This window comes from Equus przewalskii, chromosome 30 (genome assembly GCF_037783145.1).
Source record: "Equus przewalskii isolate Varuska chromosome 30, EquPr2, whole genome shotgun sequence".
In the NCBI taxonomy this organism is placed as follows: Eukaryota; Metazoa; Chordata; class Mammalia; order Perissodactyla; family Equidae; genus Equus; species Equus przewalskii.
The window spans coordinates 5943076-5961388 of NC_091860.1; the positions used below are offsets into that span (position 1 = coordinate 5943076).

The 18313-nt window shown below is 42.8% G+C and overlaps 1 protein-coding gene across 50 annotated transcripts in view; it reads right to left on the reverse strand.

Moving 5' to 3' along the window:
• SVIL (supervillin) overlaps positions 1 to 18313 on the reverse strand; it is a 224187-nt gene that overhangs the window by 32495 nt on the left and 173379 nt on the right. For 24 of the 50 annotated variants that reach the window (XM_070601827.1, XM_070601830.1, XM_070601785.1 and 21 more), the window contains 6 exons: positions 14806 to 14935; positions 12756 to 12800; positions 10929 to 10976; positions 10305 to 10382; positions 3668 to 3815; positions 59 to 148 (listed from right to left, as the gene is read on the reverse strand). In XM_070601827.1, the coding sequence (XP_070457928.1) occupies positions 59 to 148; positions 3668 to 3815; positions 10305 to 10382; positions 10929 to 10976; positions 12756 to 12800; positions 14806 to 14935 (539 nt within the window). The remainder of the gene's footprint in view (positions 1 to 58; positions 149 to 3667; positions 3816 to 10304; positions 10383 to 10928; positions 10977 to 12755; positions 12801 to 14805; positions 14936 to 18313) is intronic. The other 26 variants (XM_070601832.1, XM_070601814.1, XM_070601831.1 and 23 more) reach the window with 6 other exon arrangements.

The following is an 18313-nucleotide window of genomic DNA, read 5'->3' on the forward strand; positions in this document are numbered from 1 at the left end:
CACTAAGGACTCTTCTGATCATTAACCAACTGGCATATCGGGTGCCTTGGTGACTTACCTTCCAGGGGTTTGGAAACTGGCGTTGTGCCCCTTGTTTTACTGCAAATAGGGGACGCCACTGGAGTTATAGCAGTGGGGGATGCCAAACCTGCAGAACAAGCAGAGGAGCTATTTAGCATCTTGGGATCATTTCTGGAAATTCCCAAGACCTGATGGATCTCCCTGAGTCCCAAAGCAGATTTTACAACTTACAGAATTTACATACATGCATGCATGTGCACACACACGTGTGCATTTGGCAGCTACCAAGCCCACGTCGGACGACTGCAAATGTAGATAAGATTTTGTTGTTTCTAAGGACTGTAGTAGTGGAGAAGCTGACATTCCAAAACGAATGAGGAAAACATGTCCGTGACATGTGAATGGAATAAGAGAGTACGTAAGCAATCAGAGTACACTTGAACAAACGGAGCGGTGCGTTCTCAAGGCCCTTTGCGGTGGTGGAGGTAGGGAAAGAGAAAGCATATTTGCACCATCTCCCACAGAGGAAGTGGAGAATGGGCTGCGTCACAGTTGCTGCCAAGTGGCCCCCAGCACTGGAGTTTTCCTTCATGCTGAGGTGAGCAGGGACAGTATGGCCTCTGGGGGCAGCACTCAGATTGTGGTTCTCTTGGGCAATAACCTAAGGAAGCGCTAACCTTTTAGAAGAAAGACCCAGAAGAGTATACATTTAAATTGAATTGCGATCGTTGGAGGGTCCTATGCATCTTGGGTGTGGCTGGCACTGGTGTTATGCTTTCACATATATTTATCAAGAAGCAGGTGGGAATCTTTCAAAGGGCAAGTTGTAAGGAACATATGAGAGGGAAAGAAAGGAATTCCAGCACAGATTGAAGGTATCTGATTGGAACAAGAAATCTTAATAGAGACAAAGAGGAGTACGTTTTTCTAACCTAGGTAGAAGGGATTGGAAAGGGAAATAATTAGTACATTTACAAAGAACAAAATGAGATGTTAATGTTCTTCCTATTCATTTGTAATAAAAGTGAAATTGTCAGAGGGCATTGAGGCTTTAAGCAACCCTCAAGAACAACATCCAGAGACTATGTAAGTCACTATTGCTAACAAAGAAAAGTCAATAAATGAATTGCTCTGCTCCTTCCTCCCGTGAGCTGGAGGGGGATGTATCATGGCATAAAAATTTTAAGGAAAAATACTGAAATGTAGTTTAAAACTTAAGTTTTAGGTGATATTCTACATATGTACATATGTATTCTCGAAAGGTACATATGTTTGCTTGATGATGTTAATAAATTTTAAAAAATTTATTTCGATTACCAGACCTGTAAAGGGTTTATGTCAGTGAGAAAGTAAACTTTCTTGAAAGATAATAAAGATAAGTAAAATCTGGTATCACAGGCTGGGACATCACTACCTACTAAATTGCTACCTACTAAAAGGTTGCATAAGAGACACTGGAATCTGAGCTCATCAGCACAGAGGTCGTTAACTCTTAAGCTAAGGAGGCCTGACGGAAGGAACAAGGAAACCTGCCCCTCCGTGCTCTCAGGGCGCCCCCTAGGGCCGGCTCAGGCAGCAGCACGTACGAGAGCTCCCGGAGGTGGGACATCTTTCCCAGCTAGAGATGAGGATTTTCCCGTACTGGGGAAGGACATACAGATTTAAATTACACAACGTTAAAACAAACCAAAGCACTCCCCATCCCTCTTTTCAATGAATTCTACATGCAATAACCAGTCACCTGCTCTCTTTGGGAACATTTTTACATCCCTCTTACTCAAAGGCATACTTTGCATATTTTTCTTCGGGGAGAATCCCAGAATAACCACAGAAACCTTGAGGAGTACTAACTGTGACACAGAATCCAGGAATATCAAAAAGGGAGAAAATCCTGACGAGGCTATTAGGGTGAGAGGATGAAAACCAGGTACACACGTCTCAGCCACTCGCTGATACGCGGGAACTCGTGGCCATGATAAACTGAGGAGACGGGAATCTCCATGCCTGTAGTAGACAGAGCTATTCCATTCTGCAGCGAGTGTAAACTGGATGCCATATTACTGCAAATCAAAAGGAGCTGAAGACTCCAGTGAAACACACAACCTAGTAGGTGGTAATGAATATTAGAAAACTAGGGTACAGTTTTTTCAATAGATTAAAAATACAAGAAAATTATTTCCTGAGCAAGCCTCAGAGCACCTGTTAAATAAAGAGCCTTGATTTACTCAGGAAAATGTGACAGCAAACATCCCCTAGGACAGGAACTTCTCTGGCCTAGCTTTCCAAACCTGTCTGACAGCAAGTCTCTTCCTCTGGTGTCACTGTGGACAAGGGCAGGGGTTATGTGGTAGTAAGGACCGGCTTACAAATAAAATGTCATGTTTAAGATGGAAGAGGAAAAAAAGAAACCAAAGTAAAAAGTTGCCAGGATAAAAGTTGGGGCTAGAAGTTAGAAGACTGGTGTTCTGGTTCAAGTTCTCAGCTTGAGTTCTTCTGGCCCAATGTGGACTGCAGGGTCTGCTTTTGTTAACACAGGGATAGGGCTCATGCTAAAGTAGTTAACAGGATTACGCAGTTCTGGAACTGATGGAGAAAATACTCAAAGGTTACCTCATTCTGGGAGAGTAAATTATCTTCTGTTATCCTTTGGCAATTCCAAGATGAGCTAAGAATAGACTGGGTAGAGAGGTTCTTCTACCAAGCTCTGAGTTAATCACAGTTCAGGGGTTTCCCTCCCATCCTCCCTTCCTTCTGAAAATATTTAGTATGAGCCTACAATGAGTTAGGTGCTATTTGTGAGTGAAGATCACAAAAATTTTTGAGAAAGGGGAAACACAAATCTACAAAGCTGATGACAATATAAGTTAATTCTAAGTGAATGTGAACACATCAATAAGTTAGGAAATTTGTTTTTAAATAGTAGCTTAGATAATGAAGGTATGTGCATATAGGTGACAAAGGGATCCCAAATTTTAACCATTTCTTATAGGTTATGGAGCCTCAAGCCTTTCTGGTGACTTTAAGAACCAGGTGATATGTCAGTCAATTTCATAAATCTTTGCATACAGGCTCCGCATCAGTTCCAAGAGCTCAGCTGCAGAAAAACGACCCTCTGCAGGGAAATCCCACTTCCTTGGATACATATTTGAGACATCTCTTAACACTGATCTGGATATCCGGCTTTGTAAGCCAGAGATCTCTGGTTTGATGGAAAGGGACCCAGGAATTACCCTAAAAGGGAGAAGAGAGAAATTCCTTCATCAAGAAAGACTTCTTTGGGTTAACTAATTGCCAGATGACAAGAAAATGGAAATAAACACAACTAACGGAAAGGACTAAGATTTGTTAGCACATTTGCAATTGCTTTTGAAACCTGCGCTTAATTTCCAAATGGCTAAGTTTTGAAATGGGACTAATTGAATTATGCTTCTGACACTGAAGATGACGCTACTTATGAAGAAAAGTTTTCAGGAGGAATATCTCACGAAACATTCCCCCAAATCGTTTACACAACTTCAGTAAGGTTGAAAACTAAAGACCAGAGCTTGACTTTGTAAATTGAGGTAGCACACAGCACCCTCCCCTCCGCGCGGAGCGTGTGCGCGCCCGCCACAAGTACGCACGCGCGCAGCACACACACGCGGACCTTTCTTCACCATTCTGCCGGCCACCGTAAACTGGGTGGAGTCGTTGGCTGCTCCTTTGCCTTTTGTCTTCCAGGCGTCTTCTCTCACGGTAATGAGGTGCTTCCTCTCTTCGATAGACATCTGGCTCTCCGGACTTTCTGTGACCCGCTGTTGATAAAGCGCACCAAGGAAAGAGGGGAGGGAAATGGTGGAGACGTGAATACGAGCCTGTAGCATTTCGCGAGCTGACAAGCGGGCCAGCGGAGAGGAGGACTACATTGTCAACACCGTCCCCATCACTGTCCTGTCCCCAGTGCGTCTGGCTTCCCCGTTCCCAGCTTGGGTTAGAGATCAGCACCCACAATACTGAAACTTTAGGTTAAAACTTTGGTTTTCTTCACTTATTTGTTTGGAACGCTAGAACGCCCAAATGATACTTTGCAAACATGACGAAAACAGCTAGCCTGTCTTCACGCTATGAACTTGACGTGGTTTTCAAGTTGTCCCGCGTCACTCATCTAAACTCAGCTGATGAGGAAATTTTATCCATCCATGCTCATAAGGAACATGGTCAATCTGGAAAATCTTACCCACCGAGTTCATAATAACATGGTCAATTACAAAGTAGGGAAGGCTGACGAGGAAGAAGGGTGTTAGAAGGAGGTTTGCTGGAACTCCGCATGCTTTTTCCTCCAGCAAGTGTTACCTGGGCAGGTAGGCAACCAGATCAGCCCGCAGACGTGACTTTAAGTCATAGTATGTGTGACATTGAGGACGAAGTGTGCTATAAGCATAACCTACATGTGTAATAACATTTCTACCTACAAAGAGCTTTCAAAAGTTTCTAATTGGGGTTCTGGAGACACCTGCTGCTTCGATTTCTAAGCCATTGGTGACACTCATTTGGCCTAAAGAGAAGCAGCTGGGGGGACTGGAGGGAGAGCAGGGAAGGAGAAGGAGCTGAGGACAGGACTGGGACAGAGTGATGCGGCTGAGGTGGGAGGACGAGGAGCGGGAGGAGGCAGAGCACAGGGCTCTGGGCACTCAGGGCAGTGAGGGGAAGGAGCTGGGGGGAGGAATGGGGTGATGGGGGAGGAATGGGGTGATGCGGGAGGCCCTTAAATGTTAGCAGGACAGCTTGCTTTCTCTCCTCCTTCAGGCCATCCCTCCTTTCACTACAAAATCCCTCTGTGGGGGGTGGGGTGCGGGGAGGGGCATGGGACAGGAGGAGAAGTGGGGAGAGGGGCAGGTGCTGTGGGAGCTAGTATTGAAGAAGGAAGAGAGGAAAAGCATCCTTTCCAGGGCAGAAAGAGCCTCCCTCGGATGTCCACCTCCAGGTCCTTCCTACAAAACGGGCTCTAAAGATGGCGATGGTCATCAGGCAGCAGTGGGGGCTGGGGGTGGAGGGAAGAAAGGAGAGAGGAGTGGGGGAGGCAGCAGAGGCCCACAATTGGTGGACCTGGTCAAGGGCACATGAGCGTGTCCTGTCGATTATGGCAACTTTTCCATGTGTTTTAAATTTTATCAAAATAAAAAAATTATCAAAAAATTTAAAAATTCTTTCCGTTAGCATTCACACTCATGATTGGTGAGACGACCCTAATTCCAAGGAACTCTCTGAACCACATGCCCTTATGAAACAAACTGTTAGGCTGACTTGCCAGGAAGACCTCATGGAAACTCAAAAAAGAGAGTATGTTTTCTTTGAAAATGAAGTTTCAAGAGTGAATTTTAATCAAATCAATATGGCTTTAAGCACTTGGCTTAAAATATTTTGAAAAAGTGTATAAAGTGCCAAGAAAGTTTGCTTCTCCAAAGATCCAGACATCACTAGTTCTATGGTGAACTCAGTGACACATCTCCAAAGCCCTGGGTGTGCCAGTGGGATGTGGCTAATGATTCAGAAAAATGGCATCCCCGAATCAACCATTCCGTCTCCCAAAGCACCGGATTCCCCTGGACCTCCCGCAAGAACCTGATGGATATGAGCCCTGGCATCATACAGCTGTTTTAGGATTTAATGCTGCCAGTAGTTTGCCAGATCTCTAAGGAGGAGTATTTTTTTGACTCCTCTCTAAATGATAATATTAAACATAAAGGTTTTTGCTTCTCTAGAAGTTTCACTTTAACTTCGCTCCTTAGTAGGTTGGTTTAGGGCCCTCTAATTCCCCTATCTGACTTTAGACGGCTCTATAATGGGGGAAGGAATAGACAGCTTATTTATTCACTGAAGAAATTAATAAAACCTATCACAAGTTGCTATTAAATTTTAGAACTCAAAATATGAAAACAAGATGGACCAGTGAGATCTTTTCCATTGACTTTTTTTTTTAGCTTAAAACTTCATTATTGTCCTGTTTTGGTCTTCTAAGTTTTTCTTTCCTCATTTAGAGGAGGACATAATCCATATTATGATAAGTATTGTGTCATTTTCCAGGTTTATCCAGGTTTAGCTGATGATGTTTAAGTTTGGCCAGAACAGTGAGAGTTGGGGCAGAATATGAATGGAAGCCCTGCCCCATCCATCCATCACGCTTCCAATAGCAATCCCATGAAGGGGGAGAGATGGAGGGAGAGGGGAGGGAATAAGAGAGAGAGAGGCGGGCGGGGGGGTGGGGGGGGGAGTGTGTGTGTGTGTGTGTGTAGAAGGCACGAAGAGTTGGGAAGAGAGACGGGTCTCAGGTGGACAGAGCCTTGGTAGGACGCAGCTGGAAAGTGTGACGAGGATCAGTCTGCAAGAATGTTTTCAGGTTACCACATTGTTACTGATGGGTTTTTCCTCTCTACACCTACTGAGAAATCATTGTGCAAATCTCACCAAAAACTTCTGACACAGGAGGTGATACAAGAGAAAGCAGAACTGACATGTCTTACTAGGATTCACGCAGACTTAAGGGTAAAATTCTTCCCCAACTGGAGCGCTTGATGGATAGAAAAGATCGTGATCTGGCTTTTAAACTTTTATCTAACTCACATCTAGTTAAACTAAATTATAGGAAGAAATAATAAGTAATAGAAATAAAGCAAATGACAAATCAGTACTTCTCAATTTTCAAAAATGCTGTCACCATTTAGAATTCTGGGGACTGTTAAAGAAATTTAGCTTTGCCCCACCCTTAAGTGATTTCAGGCCACTGTCAGTGCATGCTGCCTCAAGTGGCCTGAACAAACCATGAAACAAGATCTCAACGAGGCGTAGAACTCAAAGTAACCATAATCTGGTCTTGTGACCATTTACCAGCAACTAAGATGAAAGTAGAAGAATAATAAAGGAAAATCTTATTTTGGTACAGCCCTGAGGCCTGCGAGGAAGAAGAAAATGTATATTAAAGCCTGACAGAGAGAAAAACAGTCCATTTAGACAGAGCTGGTGTGCCGTTTACTCTATTTTCTTCTCTGAGCCTCTGCATTATTGCATATTGATTTTAGGACTGCTGGAGGAAAGGATTCTCCAAGAACACTGGTGTGCCAGTGCCACATAACTGGTATATAAGATGTTTATCTAGGAAAATGCTCAAGAAGTAAAAATATAGGATTTTTAAAGCCATTTTAATTTTGAATGGATAAAATACAGATGGCCTCTGGTAAATGCTACTTTTATTTAAACTTAAAAATATATGGAGAGATATTCCATGTTCATGGATTGGAAGATGCAATATTGTTAAGATGTCATTTCTTTCCAACTTGATCTATAGATTTGGTGCAATTCCAATCAAAATACCAGCAAGTCATTTTGTGGATATTGATGAACTGATTCTAAAGTTTATATGGACAGGCAAAAGACCCAGAGGAGCCAACACAATATTGAAGGAGAACAAAGTCAGAGGACTGACACTACCCGACTTCCAGACTTACTGTAAAGCTACAGGAATCAAGACAGTGTGGTACTGACAAAAAAAAAAAAAAAGACAAACAGATCAACAGAACAGCATAGAGAGCCAGAAATAGACCTACTCAAATATACTCAGCTAATCTTTGAAAGGAGCGAAGGCAATACAGTGGAGAAAAGATAGTCTTTTCAACAAATGGTGCTGGAATAATGATATCTGCATGCAAAGAAAAAAAAAAAAAAGAAAAAGAAAAAAGAAAAGAAAGAGAAAAAAAGAAAGAAAGAAAAAGAACCTAGCCACAGACTTAACACCCTTTACAAAAACTGACTCAAAATGTATCATAGATCTAAATGGAAATACAAAACTATACAATTTGTAGAAGAAAATCTAGATGACCTTGGGTTCAGTGGTGACTTCTTAGATACAACACTAAAGGCATGATCTGTGAAAGAAATAATTGATAAACTGGACTTCATTGACATTAAAAACTTTTGCTTGCTGAAAGACACTGTCAAGAGAATGAGGAGAAAAGCCACAGACTGGGAGAAAATATTTGCAAAAGACACATCTGATAAAGAACTGTTATCCAAAGTATAAAAAGAAGTCTTAAAACTCAACGATAAGAAAACAAATGACCAATTAAAAAATGGGCAAAAGATCTGAACATATTTCTCACCAAAGAAGATATACACATGGCAAGTAAGCAAATGAAAAGATGCTCAACATCCTCTGTCAGCAGGGAAATGCAAATTAAAACAACAACGAGATTGTTGTTGCTTTGCAAGACAATGAGATCGCTACACACCTATTAGAATGGCAAAAATCCAAAACAGCGACTGCTGGCGAGGATGTGGAGCAGTAAGAACTCTCGTTCATCGCTGTTGGGAATGCAAAATGGTGCAGCCACTTTGCAATACAGTTTGGCAGCTTCTTACAAAACTAAACATACTCTTACTACATGATCCAGCAATCCGGCTCCTTGGTATTTACTCAGAGGAGTTGAAAAGTTATAGCTATACCAAAACTTACATATGGATATTTATAGCAGCTTTCTTCGTTATTGCCAGAACGTGGAAGCAACCAAGATGTCCTGAGTAAGCAAATGGATAAATAAACTGTGGTACATCCAGATAAAGCAATATTATTCAGCACTGAATAGAAATGAGTTATCAAGTCATGAAAAGACATGGTGGAGCCTTAAATGCATATTACTAAGTGAAAGACGCCAATCTGAAAAGGCTGCTTACTGAATGAATCCAACTATATGACAATCTGGCAAAGGCAGAACTATGGAGACAGTCAAAAGATCAGTGGTTGCCAGGGTTTGCCGGGGAGGTAGGGATGAACAAGTGAAGCACAGAGGACTTCCTGGGCAGTGAAACTATTCTGTATGCTACCATAATGATGGATACATGCCGTTATACATTTGTCAAAATCCAGAGTGTGTACAACACCAAGAGTGAACCCAAATGTGAACTACAGATGTTGGGGGATAATGAGGGATCAATGTAGGTTCATCAGTTTTAACAAATGTACCAGTCTGGTGTGGGATGTTGATAGAACGGAAGGCAGTGTGTGTGGCTGGGCAGGAGGTACGTGGGAAATCTCTGAATTTCTGCTCAATTTTGCTGTGAACCTAAAACTGCTCTAAAAAATAAAAGCCATAAAAAATATACATACATGTAATGTATATAAAACTTATATTTAAAGAGTTCAATAATATATCTTTTCTTTTAAAGTTTAATATTGACTTATTTAGAAGAAACAACAACTCATTTCTCCCCTTAGCGATGGGAGAGCAGGCTTGCTCCAGCTCCCCGCCTCATTCTCAGGGTGGACACTGACTGGCCATGTGGGCTGGGCTCTCACGGACCAGCACGCCTAACTTCAGAGGAAAGGAGTCAGAGAGAGTGAGGGAAGAGGCCGCCTTAGGGAGAAGGAATGGGAGTTGCCATTAGTGAAGATGCGAGATGAAGACAGGAGGGCCCACCAGACGTCTCTCTCGCTGGCAGCACTCTGTTGATTTCATATTCGAAATCCCGCGCCTCTCCCTCAAATACCTGTTTTGTCACTACCGGTCCTAAGGGAACAGCTTTTAGTTAGAGGCCACCTTAGGGGTGATAAAGTCCCAGTCCGGAGGAGGAGACCGAGGCCCTAAGAGGGAAGTGACTGGGCACTGGGATTCATGGCAAAGTGGATGCAGGCACGTTTCATAGCTATTTTGACACCAGGGATGTTCCAAGGGGAATACAAACAATCACTGACATTTTCAACTTTAAAAATTATCGCATATTCTGCACCAAGAGGGTCACTCAGCCCCCTCTGGGGTGGCATTCAGACGGGGACAGTGTGGATGGAGGGTAAGGGCCAGGAGGTCTGTGGTTTTTCATTTAAACAGAGCCACTGCAACCAGCTCACGTCAGCCCAGCTCTTCTGTGCTGCCCCCCACACCCCAAACTGCCTCCACCCTATCTGCCCCCTTCATCGAGCTGAGCAAGGGGACGTCGCCACTGCGCTGGAGCAAGGACCACTTGGGGGTATTTCTTGGGCTCCTGACTCAACTTAGGATGTTGAGCTTGGAGGTTAAAAGGGAAATTTTCCTCTTAAACCAGTTTCATGGCTATGAGGCGAATTAATACCATTGGCTCTACCTAAAAGTCTGGAGCCAAGGAGGCGATGTGTGGGACTGACTCTAACTACATGGAGAATGGCTTACACACACACACACACACAAATGCAGCAGAGGAGTTTCTTCCCAAATGAAACAAATTCTTCCCTGCTGCTCAGAAATTGCAATGAGGCTTAACACACAGAGGCTGTTCCTCACCTGATTAACAGATACAAAAGACAGGTATTTATGGGCAGCAGGTATAGCAGGAGAATAAGTAGAAGCATACACAGGTTCCTATAGAGCAAAGCAAGAGGATTAGAGGTGAGGAGAGAAGATCGACCGGAGCAGGGTGGGGAAGGAGAGAGACCAAAACAATGAATTCTCTGACGGAATGTTAATTTACTCATTGCAATTTCAGTTCTCTTTTCAAGAGAGTCTTTCCTATTTGATTATTCTTTTAGAATGCTAAATAAATCCACACAAGCACAGTAAATATACCCGAGTCAGCTTTGTGCAGTAATTAAATGAGTTAATGGCATGATTACTGCAATTTATATAAAATATCCAGTTACAGAAAGGGGAACCATGTCTTTCATTGACAGTTTGAATATTTAACATAAAACATCTTCTTTAAAGCCTTTAAAGTTTTTTCATTACATGATTTTAAAAAAAATGTAAGGAAACAGGATAATTCTCCTCTCTGGATAAAGGTGGCATCTCGCCTTGGGATAAACACGGAGCAGAGAGGACAGCCAAGGGAACCATCGAGGATGAGAATTACACGTGGCCAGGTGTCACTGGCTACAACGTAGAGGACACCTATGTTAGCGTCAGGCTTACCCAAAGCAGATTAGAAATGGCACTATCATCTGTAAATCCTCCTTCTTCCTACAGGTTAAAACAAATAGGAATCATTGCAGAGTGTCGAAAGAGCAGGGTCGAGTTAGGGTGTCACAATCATTTTCAGGTAGTCTGTGCCCGGTTCAGTGAAAGCATGCACATGCCCACACGATGCGGTGTGGCACACACACCAGGAGAACTCATCCCTGGTCAACGGGATGATAAGCTTCAGTCTGGAGCTCATCCCATCAGCCTTTCTCTCTCTCCTATCCTTGCTCCTAAAATTGACTTCCTTCTCCTGAATTGTGATTTGGAATTTCAACGACAGCAGGCAGTTTGAACATGAATGTGGCTGATTCATCTTCCTTGAATTTTCAAGGACTCGTTCTGGGGACATCATAGATCTTAGCTTGATTCACTGACCTGATACTGCTGAGCACAGCAGGTATCAAATCCTAACCTACGACTCAGAAGTAGAAAGGGAGCTGTAAAGGCAAACCCTATAAAGGATTTTGACTTCCTGGAAAAGTCTGATATTCTGGATGATTATCTTCAAAGGGTATGGGAATGCCTGTACATGCCTTATTGTTGAATACGCCAAAATGGGGTTGGAATTTAAATAATAATTTGGTGAAAATAAATAACTGCAACCTAGTTGTAACAGAAAGACCCCTTGCCAAATCACTTCTTTAAAACCTTGCGTCATTTCATTTCTCCCAGTCTTTAGATGGAATGAGTTACTCTGGAGGAAACTGTCCACAGGTCATGCTCAAGTGCACGCACTCCACACGGTGTGAACCACGCCAAATCTACAAACCAAATGGCTTTCCCATCTTTAGAACTAATTTTATACGCTACACAAGCAAAATGTTTGTCAGGTAAGCACTGCCCTAGATTAAACCAAGAACAGAAGAAAGGAGAGAGAAGAAAAGAAGTCGTCAAGGGAGAGAGAGGGCGAGGAGAAAGAACCCAAATGATTTATCACAGGAAAAGAGAGAGTCAGCTAGGTAACTGATTAGTGCTCTTACGGTCCAAATCATCAATCTTAATTTTGGGGGATAAATTTAAAAGGCAAGGAACTGCTGTGCAGTTGCATATTCCCTGAGACATGACTGATCTTTCAGTAGGGAAAGGAAAACTCTTAGTTTCCCAAATCTATTCATGGGCCAAGAGAATATTTTCTTACCATGTAGGACCCAAAATGAGATGTTGGTTAAAACACCACAAATCTGTTTTGTTTTGGGACAAATCCTTTGACAGAAACAAAACAGTTACAGATTTTCAAGGCTTCCTTTATATATTTTTTAATGTGGCTACTAGACAATCTAAAATTACTTATGTGGCTCACATTATATTTTTATTGGACAGCATGGATTTTCACAGGGGCAATGGAAGTGATTTATATCAAGTCTGTCTCTATTTCCTGCCTCCTCTGCTTTCCCACGGCTGCAACTCACAGGACCGTGCTCACCACACACAAAAGCTTGAGGAGGACAAGCTGTAAAATGTCTGATAACCATGAACATGGTTTGCTGAATTCAGAAATTGTGCAGGAAGTGATGACCTGACTGCAAAACCACCTCCTTTCCACCTCGGTGGAAAAGATGGAAGGTTCCGGAGCATGTTTCCCTGAGCAGCTCTCGATCAGCAAGTCTGCATCCAGTGCATGCAGCAAGATCCCACGTGCATGCACCATGTGTCACGAATGTCTTTCCTTCTCCAGGGCGGCATTCGGACCCCCAGCAAGCAGTGGCATTTCTCCAGCACTCCTCCTCAGCTATGTGGGGAGTGTCTTAAGACAGAGCAGGTGTAAGGCACCTCACCTACCTCCTCCGAGCACAGGGAAGGTGTGACTGAAATATACAGCGGGCCCTTGGGAAGAAATGAAGCCAAGGGCTTATCAGAGGCCATGTGAAACCCACTTGACCTCAAGAGAACTTGACATTTCCCAATGTCTGCTACAAACGCCTAAAATAGACAGGCTTATTTTAACTTCAAAGAGCTGATTGTCTCGGGCCAAAGGGAACTAGGTCACTGAGGAGGAGCAGGAAGAGTGAGTTCACTATTGCTGCAGAATCTGCAGCTTCCATTAGGCCGAGGGACATCATTCCACACTCAAGCCCGGCCATGCTGAGTCCCTGCTTCCTTCCCACCCCAGGGGCACCTGCAGACAGCTTCTCGCATTTCTTCCCTTCCAAAAATCTTAGCCGCGTGTTAAGGCATTCAGATCTCATCCTCTACGCACAGCTTTCTGGTTTCCACAGCTTCAAAGAATCCCTCAGTCTTCTTAGGGATCCCTCCACTATTCATGAGGCATCTATCTAGCTTTGTGCTTTGTAGCTTGATTTTAATTCTCACCTGTCAGCTCCTAAGTCTTCTTTGCATCTTCCAAAATGACCAACAAGAGGTAAGAGTTAAAGTTATTTTTGAACCAATGATTTCAAGACCCTTTCACATAAAGTTTGTGGGTAATGGGGATAATGAGGGACCCACTTCACTTTAACTTCAAGATCTCATTCTTGAAATCCAAATTCCACACATACACTTTTTAATATCCAATTATATTTAAGAACTTTACAAATGGCTGAGAATTAAATGTCTTTAGTCATTATCTTTAACATCATGTATGTCTCAAAATAGAGAATTCAAATGGCTGTTCTGATTTAACCTATGAAGACACAGAACCCCCACATAAAAGTGTCAGAACTCCCGCCTCACAGTCTTCTGTGCATCCCTTTTTATGTAAGTTTCTTAACGCATAAAGATTACATTCATAGTCTCTCTCTTCTACAGATGCTCAAGTTGTCTTAGAACTAGAAAGAGTGATCAAAAGATGGAGGTATTTTTTTTTCTCTTTTGTTTGAAGACTTTTGATCCTAGAGGTTGACCAGTGGATGGGTCACAGGTGTCCATGTTGCTTCCAGCCAGCAAGGACATGTGCAATCACAGGGCCGAACAGCAGGAAAGTCACCATCAGCCCCGAAAGTGTGCACTCACTGGTCAAAAGCTGGTCATCATTACATTAGTAATTTAACATGTCATCAACACTTTTGCATTTGAAATGCTTGCCAGTATTGATAACAATGTATTCCTTAATTTTAGTTAAACTTGTACATAGTTTATTTATTTTTCTTTTGAGGAAGATTAGCCCTGAGCTAACATCTGCCGCCAATCCTCCTCTTTTTGCTGAGGAAGATTGGCTCTGAACTAACATACATGCCCATCTTCCTCTACTTTATATGTGGGACGCCTGACACAGCATGGCTTGATAAGCAGTGTGTAGGTCCACACCCAGGATCCAAACCAGCAAACCACGGGCCACTGAAGTGGAGTGCACAAACTTCACTGCTACACCACTGGCTGGCCGCTAAACCTGTAACATATTTTGCTGTACATTCTCAATAAAAGCATACCTGCTCATTGTGAAACATGCTGACAATGATGATCACTGACCACAATTATGTCCTTACTTTGTATACTTGGGTTTTAAATCTCAGCATCAGATTTAAGTCTGTATTTTATATGCAACTTATGAACTGTGAGTGGTCAATTAAAGTTTTTCATTATAAAGGCTTTAATAACATTGTAAAGTGGAACTTCATTTAAGAAGGTTTTAAACTGAAGTAAAGTACACACTTCAAACCTGAGCAGCTTGCTTGCTGATGCATTATGTATGTGGCACTGTTGCCAGTTCCATAACATCTCAAGACTTCACCTTTGATCAGCTCAGGAGCTGTGACAGGCCTGAAGTGTGTACCCTAGCAGCAGGGAGGTGCTAACGCTCAGAGCTGGAATAGTTAGGTCATGCACGCTGCCATCTGACGCTTCCACGCGCGGTGTTAGTCAGAATGCTTTTTCCTCCCATGGAAAGCGTTACCTTCTTCTTGAGTGACTGTTCCACTTCTTGGATGTGCAGGCTGCTGCTGACAGATGCTTTGCCGTACTCCTGCTTTCTGGAAAGTCTGTTTTTCCAGTCTTCCTCACCACTTTTCTTCAACAGTGCTAATCTAAGGGGAAAACAGGCCAACCAAAATGAGCTCAGCGCCAAACTCTTACTTGTAACAGAACCATAATTCAGGTAAGTTAGAAGTCTTTGGCCAATAAATGACCACAGCTACCTAATTTGAATCTTTTTGAGTTTTGTTTATTCTGAAAAAAGTATGTCTGGAAAAATAATATAGGAGTCCTTTACCAAGATGGTCCCAAAAATCTTAAGTTTATTGAAAAGCAAAGCTGAAATCTGTTTTGCCAAATAAAAGACGCATCATAATTCCACCAAAGAAATCTATTTATTCCTGGCCCCTGGGCTGAGAGCAGGAGAGGAACCATGCCCAGAGGGCAATGTCTTCTAGTGACGCCTTCTGGTCATTTGATGAAATAACACTTAATGACTAAAGCTGGATAGTACTTATTTGCAGAAAATATAACAGAAATGGGTTTAAAAACATAACGCTATAAAAATCTGACCATCAGGGGCCGGCCCCGTGGCTGAGCAGTTAAAGTCCATGTGCTCCGCTTCGGTGGCTTGGGTTCGCGGGTTTGGATCCCGAGTGCGGACTTACTCTGCTCATCAGCCATGCTATGGAGGCATCCCACGTACAAAAAATAGAGGAAGATTGGCACAGATGTTAGCTTAGGGCAAATCTTCCTCAAGCAAAAAAAAAAAAAAAAAAGGAAGATTGGCAACGGATGTTAGTTCAAGGCAAATCTTCCTCAGCAAAAAAACCACTGACCATCTCTTAATATCATACCTTTCAATCAAAGGCAAGAGATGATGTTTAATATTGTTTCTCTTCCTATATCCTAAGCCCTGTTCTTTTATTCCAGGTGAACTTGGTCCTTCCAATCTATCTTCTTAATACAGAAACTATTCTCTACAAACCCATTTTTAAAAATTATTACTTCAGCTTCCCTCAGGGGAAAGCGATCTACAAAAAAAGAATCTAATTAATGGGGACTTTTGCCTAACCTACTTTAGTTCAACTGTGGTGTGACTTGATATAAAGTCGTTTGGATATTATTGTCTGTGAAAGGTGATTTTCGTGAACATGAGGCTGTCTCATAATAATGAGCGCAGAAGTATTAGGCATGTAAGTTGGACAAACAGACAAAAGATAAAAAGCAAAAAAGGGTGATCATTAAACTCATTTGACTCGATGCTCAAACAATTTCAAGATTAGGAAAAAAATGACTGTGCCCTTTCCGTCTCTGGTAGCCTGCCAGGCCAGGTCTTTTCAACATCATTAATGCAGGTCCAGAAACAGTGTATTTTTAAGCAGCACATCAGCTCTAGTTTGGCTGTCAACTCCTGTCAGTTAGCCTGGTCTCCTCTCCTCGCTGGTCATATTGGGAACTGAACTATGGGCCTTCTAATAAGTTTCCTGACTCCATCAAATATCTGACTTAGAGATGGGGTAAAATACAGCATACTACATGATAAAAGACTTGTTAAGGAAATAAGAAAAATTTTGCTGTACTTCAATTAGAATCCACGTACACCGACAAATTTATACATAATCATACCTTATACTAGTCTGTTCATTCAGTCAAATAATAGAAAGCAAGCCATGAGGAAAAGAACTCCCCAAAGAGGGCAGGAGCTGTCAACTCTGGACCCAACCCCTTCCTCCATCTCTTTTCCTTCTCTTCCTTTCTGCTGTGTGACAGCAGAGAAGACTTCTAATGCTCATCCTATAAAACTGGTATAATGCCACCTTATCTATCTGTGATATGGTGATTTTTAATAAGTGATATATATTTGATCTTCACCCCCTTTCCTGGCACAGAGCTCCTAAAACCCTTGGAATTTCAAAGTGATGAGAGTGATAAAGGGGTCTTATTATATTAATGAGGTGACCTTTGGAAGCACTGAAGGATGGGGGCTGCTTGCCAGGGGAGCCAACCATGTGATTGGAGGGGGAGAGAGGCTGGAGATTGATTAAATTATCGACCATTGGCAACTGAACTTAATTTTGCCTATATAATGAAGCCTCCATAAAAAACCCCAAAGGACAAGGTTGAGAGAGCTCTCAGGTTGGTGGACACGTGGAGGTTTGGGGAGAATGGTGCGCTCAGAGAGAGCATGGAAGCTCCACGCCCTTTCCCCAGGCCTTGCCCTGTGCGTCTCTTCCATCTGGCTGTTCCCGAGTTACAGCCTTGTATAATAAACTGGGGATCTAGTAAATGAAATGTTTCTCTGAGTTCTGTGAGCTGCCCTAGCAAATTAATCAAACCCAAGGAGGGGTCACTGGAGCCTCCAATCCATAGCCAGTCAGTCAGAAGCACAGGTGACAACCTGGACTTGCGACTGGAGTCTACAGGGAGTGCGGGCAGCGAGGGGCCTGTCTTGTAGGACTGAGCCTTTAACCTGTGGCATCTGACGCTGTCTCTGGGTATCACATCTGAATGTGAGAATGACTAAGAGTTATCTCTTCTCTAGTTATTCTGAATGAGTCAGTTTTATTCTAATAAGAAAAAATAATCTAATAAAATCAACTCATGAAAAGAAATAATTAGTATTTCCATGCTGCAGAAGAGCTTTCAAAGGTTTCAAAATGTCTGTAGATGTGACTTTCAAAACGTAAGCACACCAGTACTTTTCCACCAAATGAAGATGTCCTTCCAGTTCATCATCCGGTGACGAGACACGCACGGCGTCCACATTCTCCTTGCCAACTGGCCCCAGAACCAGCTCTGCCTCTTGCTTCACCTTTGACCCAGACCAGTAGCTATGCACTTTGGCCATCGACCTCTTTAGTCATACTGGATTCCAAATGATGTGAGAAAATTAAAGGAAATCGAATTCATCCTCGTGAGTTGGATTTATTAAAAATAACGTGCTACAGTCTTTGAGGACATTCTCAAAAAGAAGTTCCCAAATGATTGGAGCAATGACAACAGTATCTAAATAATCACATGGTTTCCTTGGGGGCTGCTAGGAGGAATGTAAAACTGATTTAGAAAACAACAAATGTCGACTCTCTAATCACTTTACAGCCTACCTCCTACCCTGTGGATCTGTACAGCAACCTCTAAGAAACTGGATATCGTTATTCCCAATGGGCCGGACGAGGCATGGGGGCAGCCCCAGGCCCAGGATTTTATTAACCGAGGTCACATCACACGTCAGCAGGGCAGGAGATTGGGTCCCAGCCCAGGCCTGCCCTGCTCCCAGCGCATGGCTCGTCTCACTACCTCAGTGTGTTAGCTGACCAGACACATTTTTGCCCTAATGTTTTAGGAACTGCACCGTATTCTGGCTTCTTAGGTCCCCCCGCCCCACCCCTGGGATGGCCTTCAAAGAAACCCCCATCCCCAAACCCTGAAATCTTACTTCTGGATGTGTCAGCAGGGTCATCACCAGGGACTTCCAAAGACTACAGAGG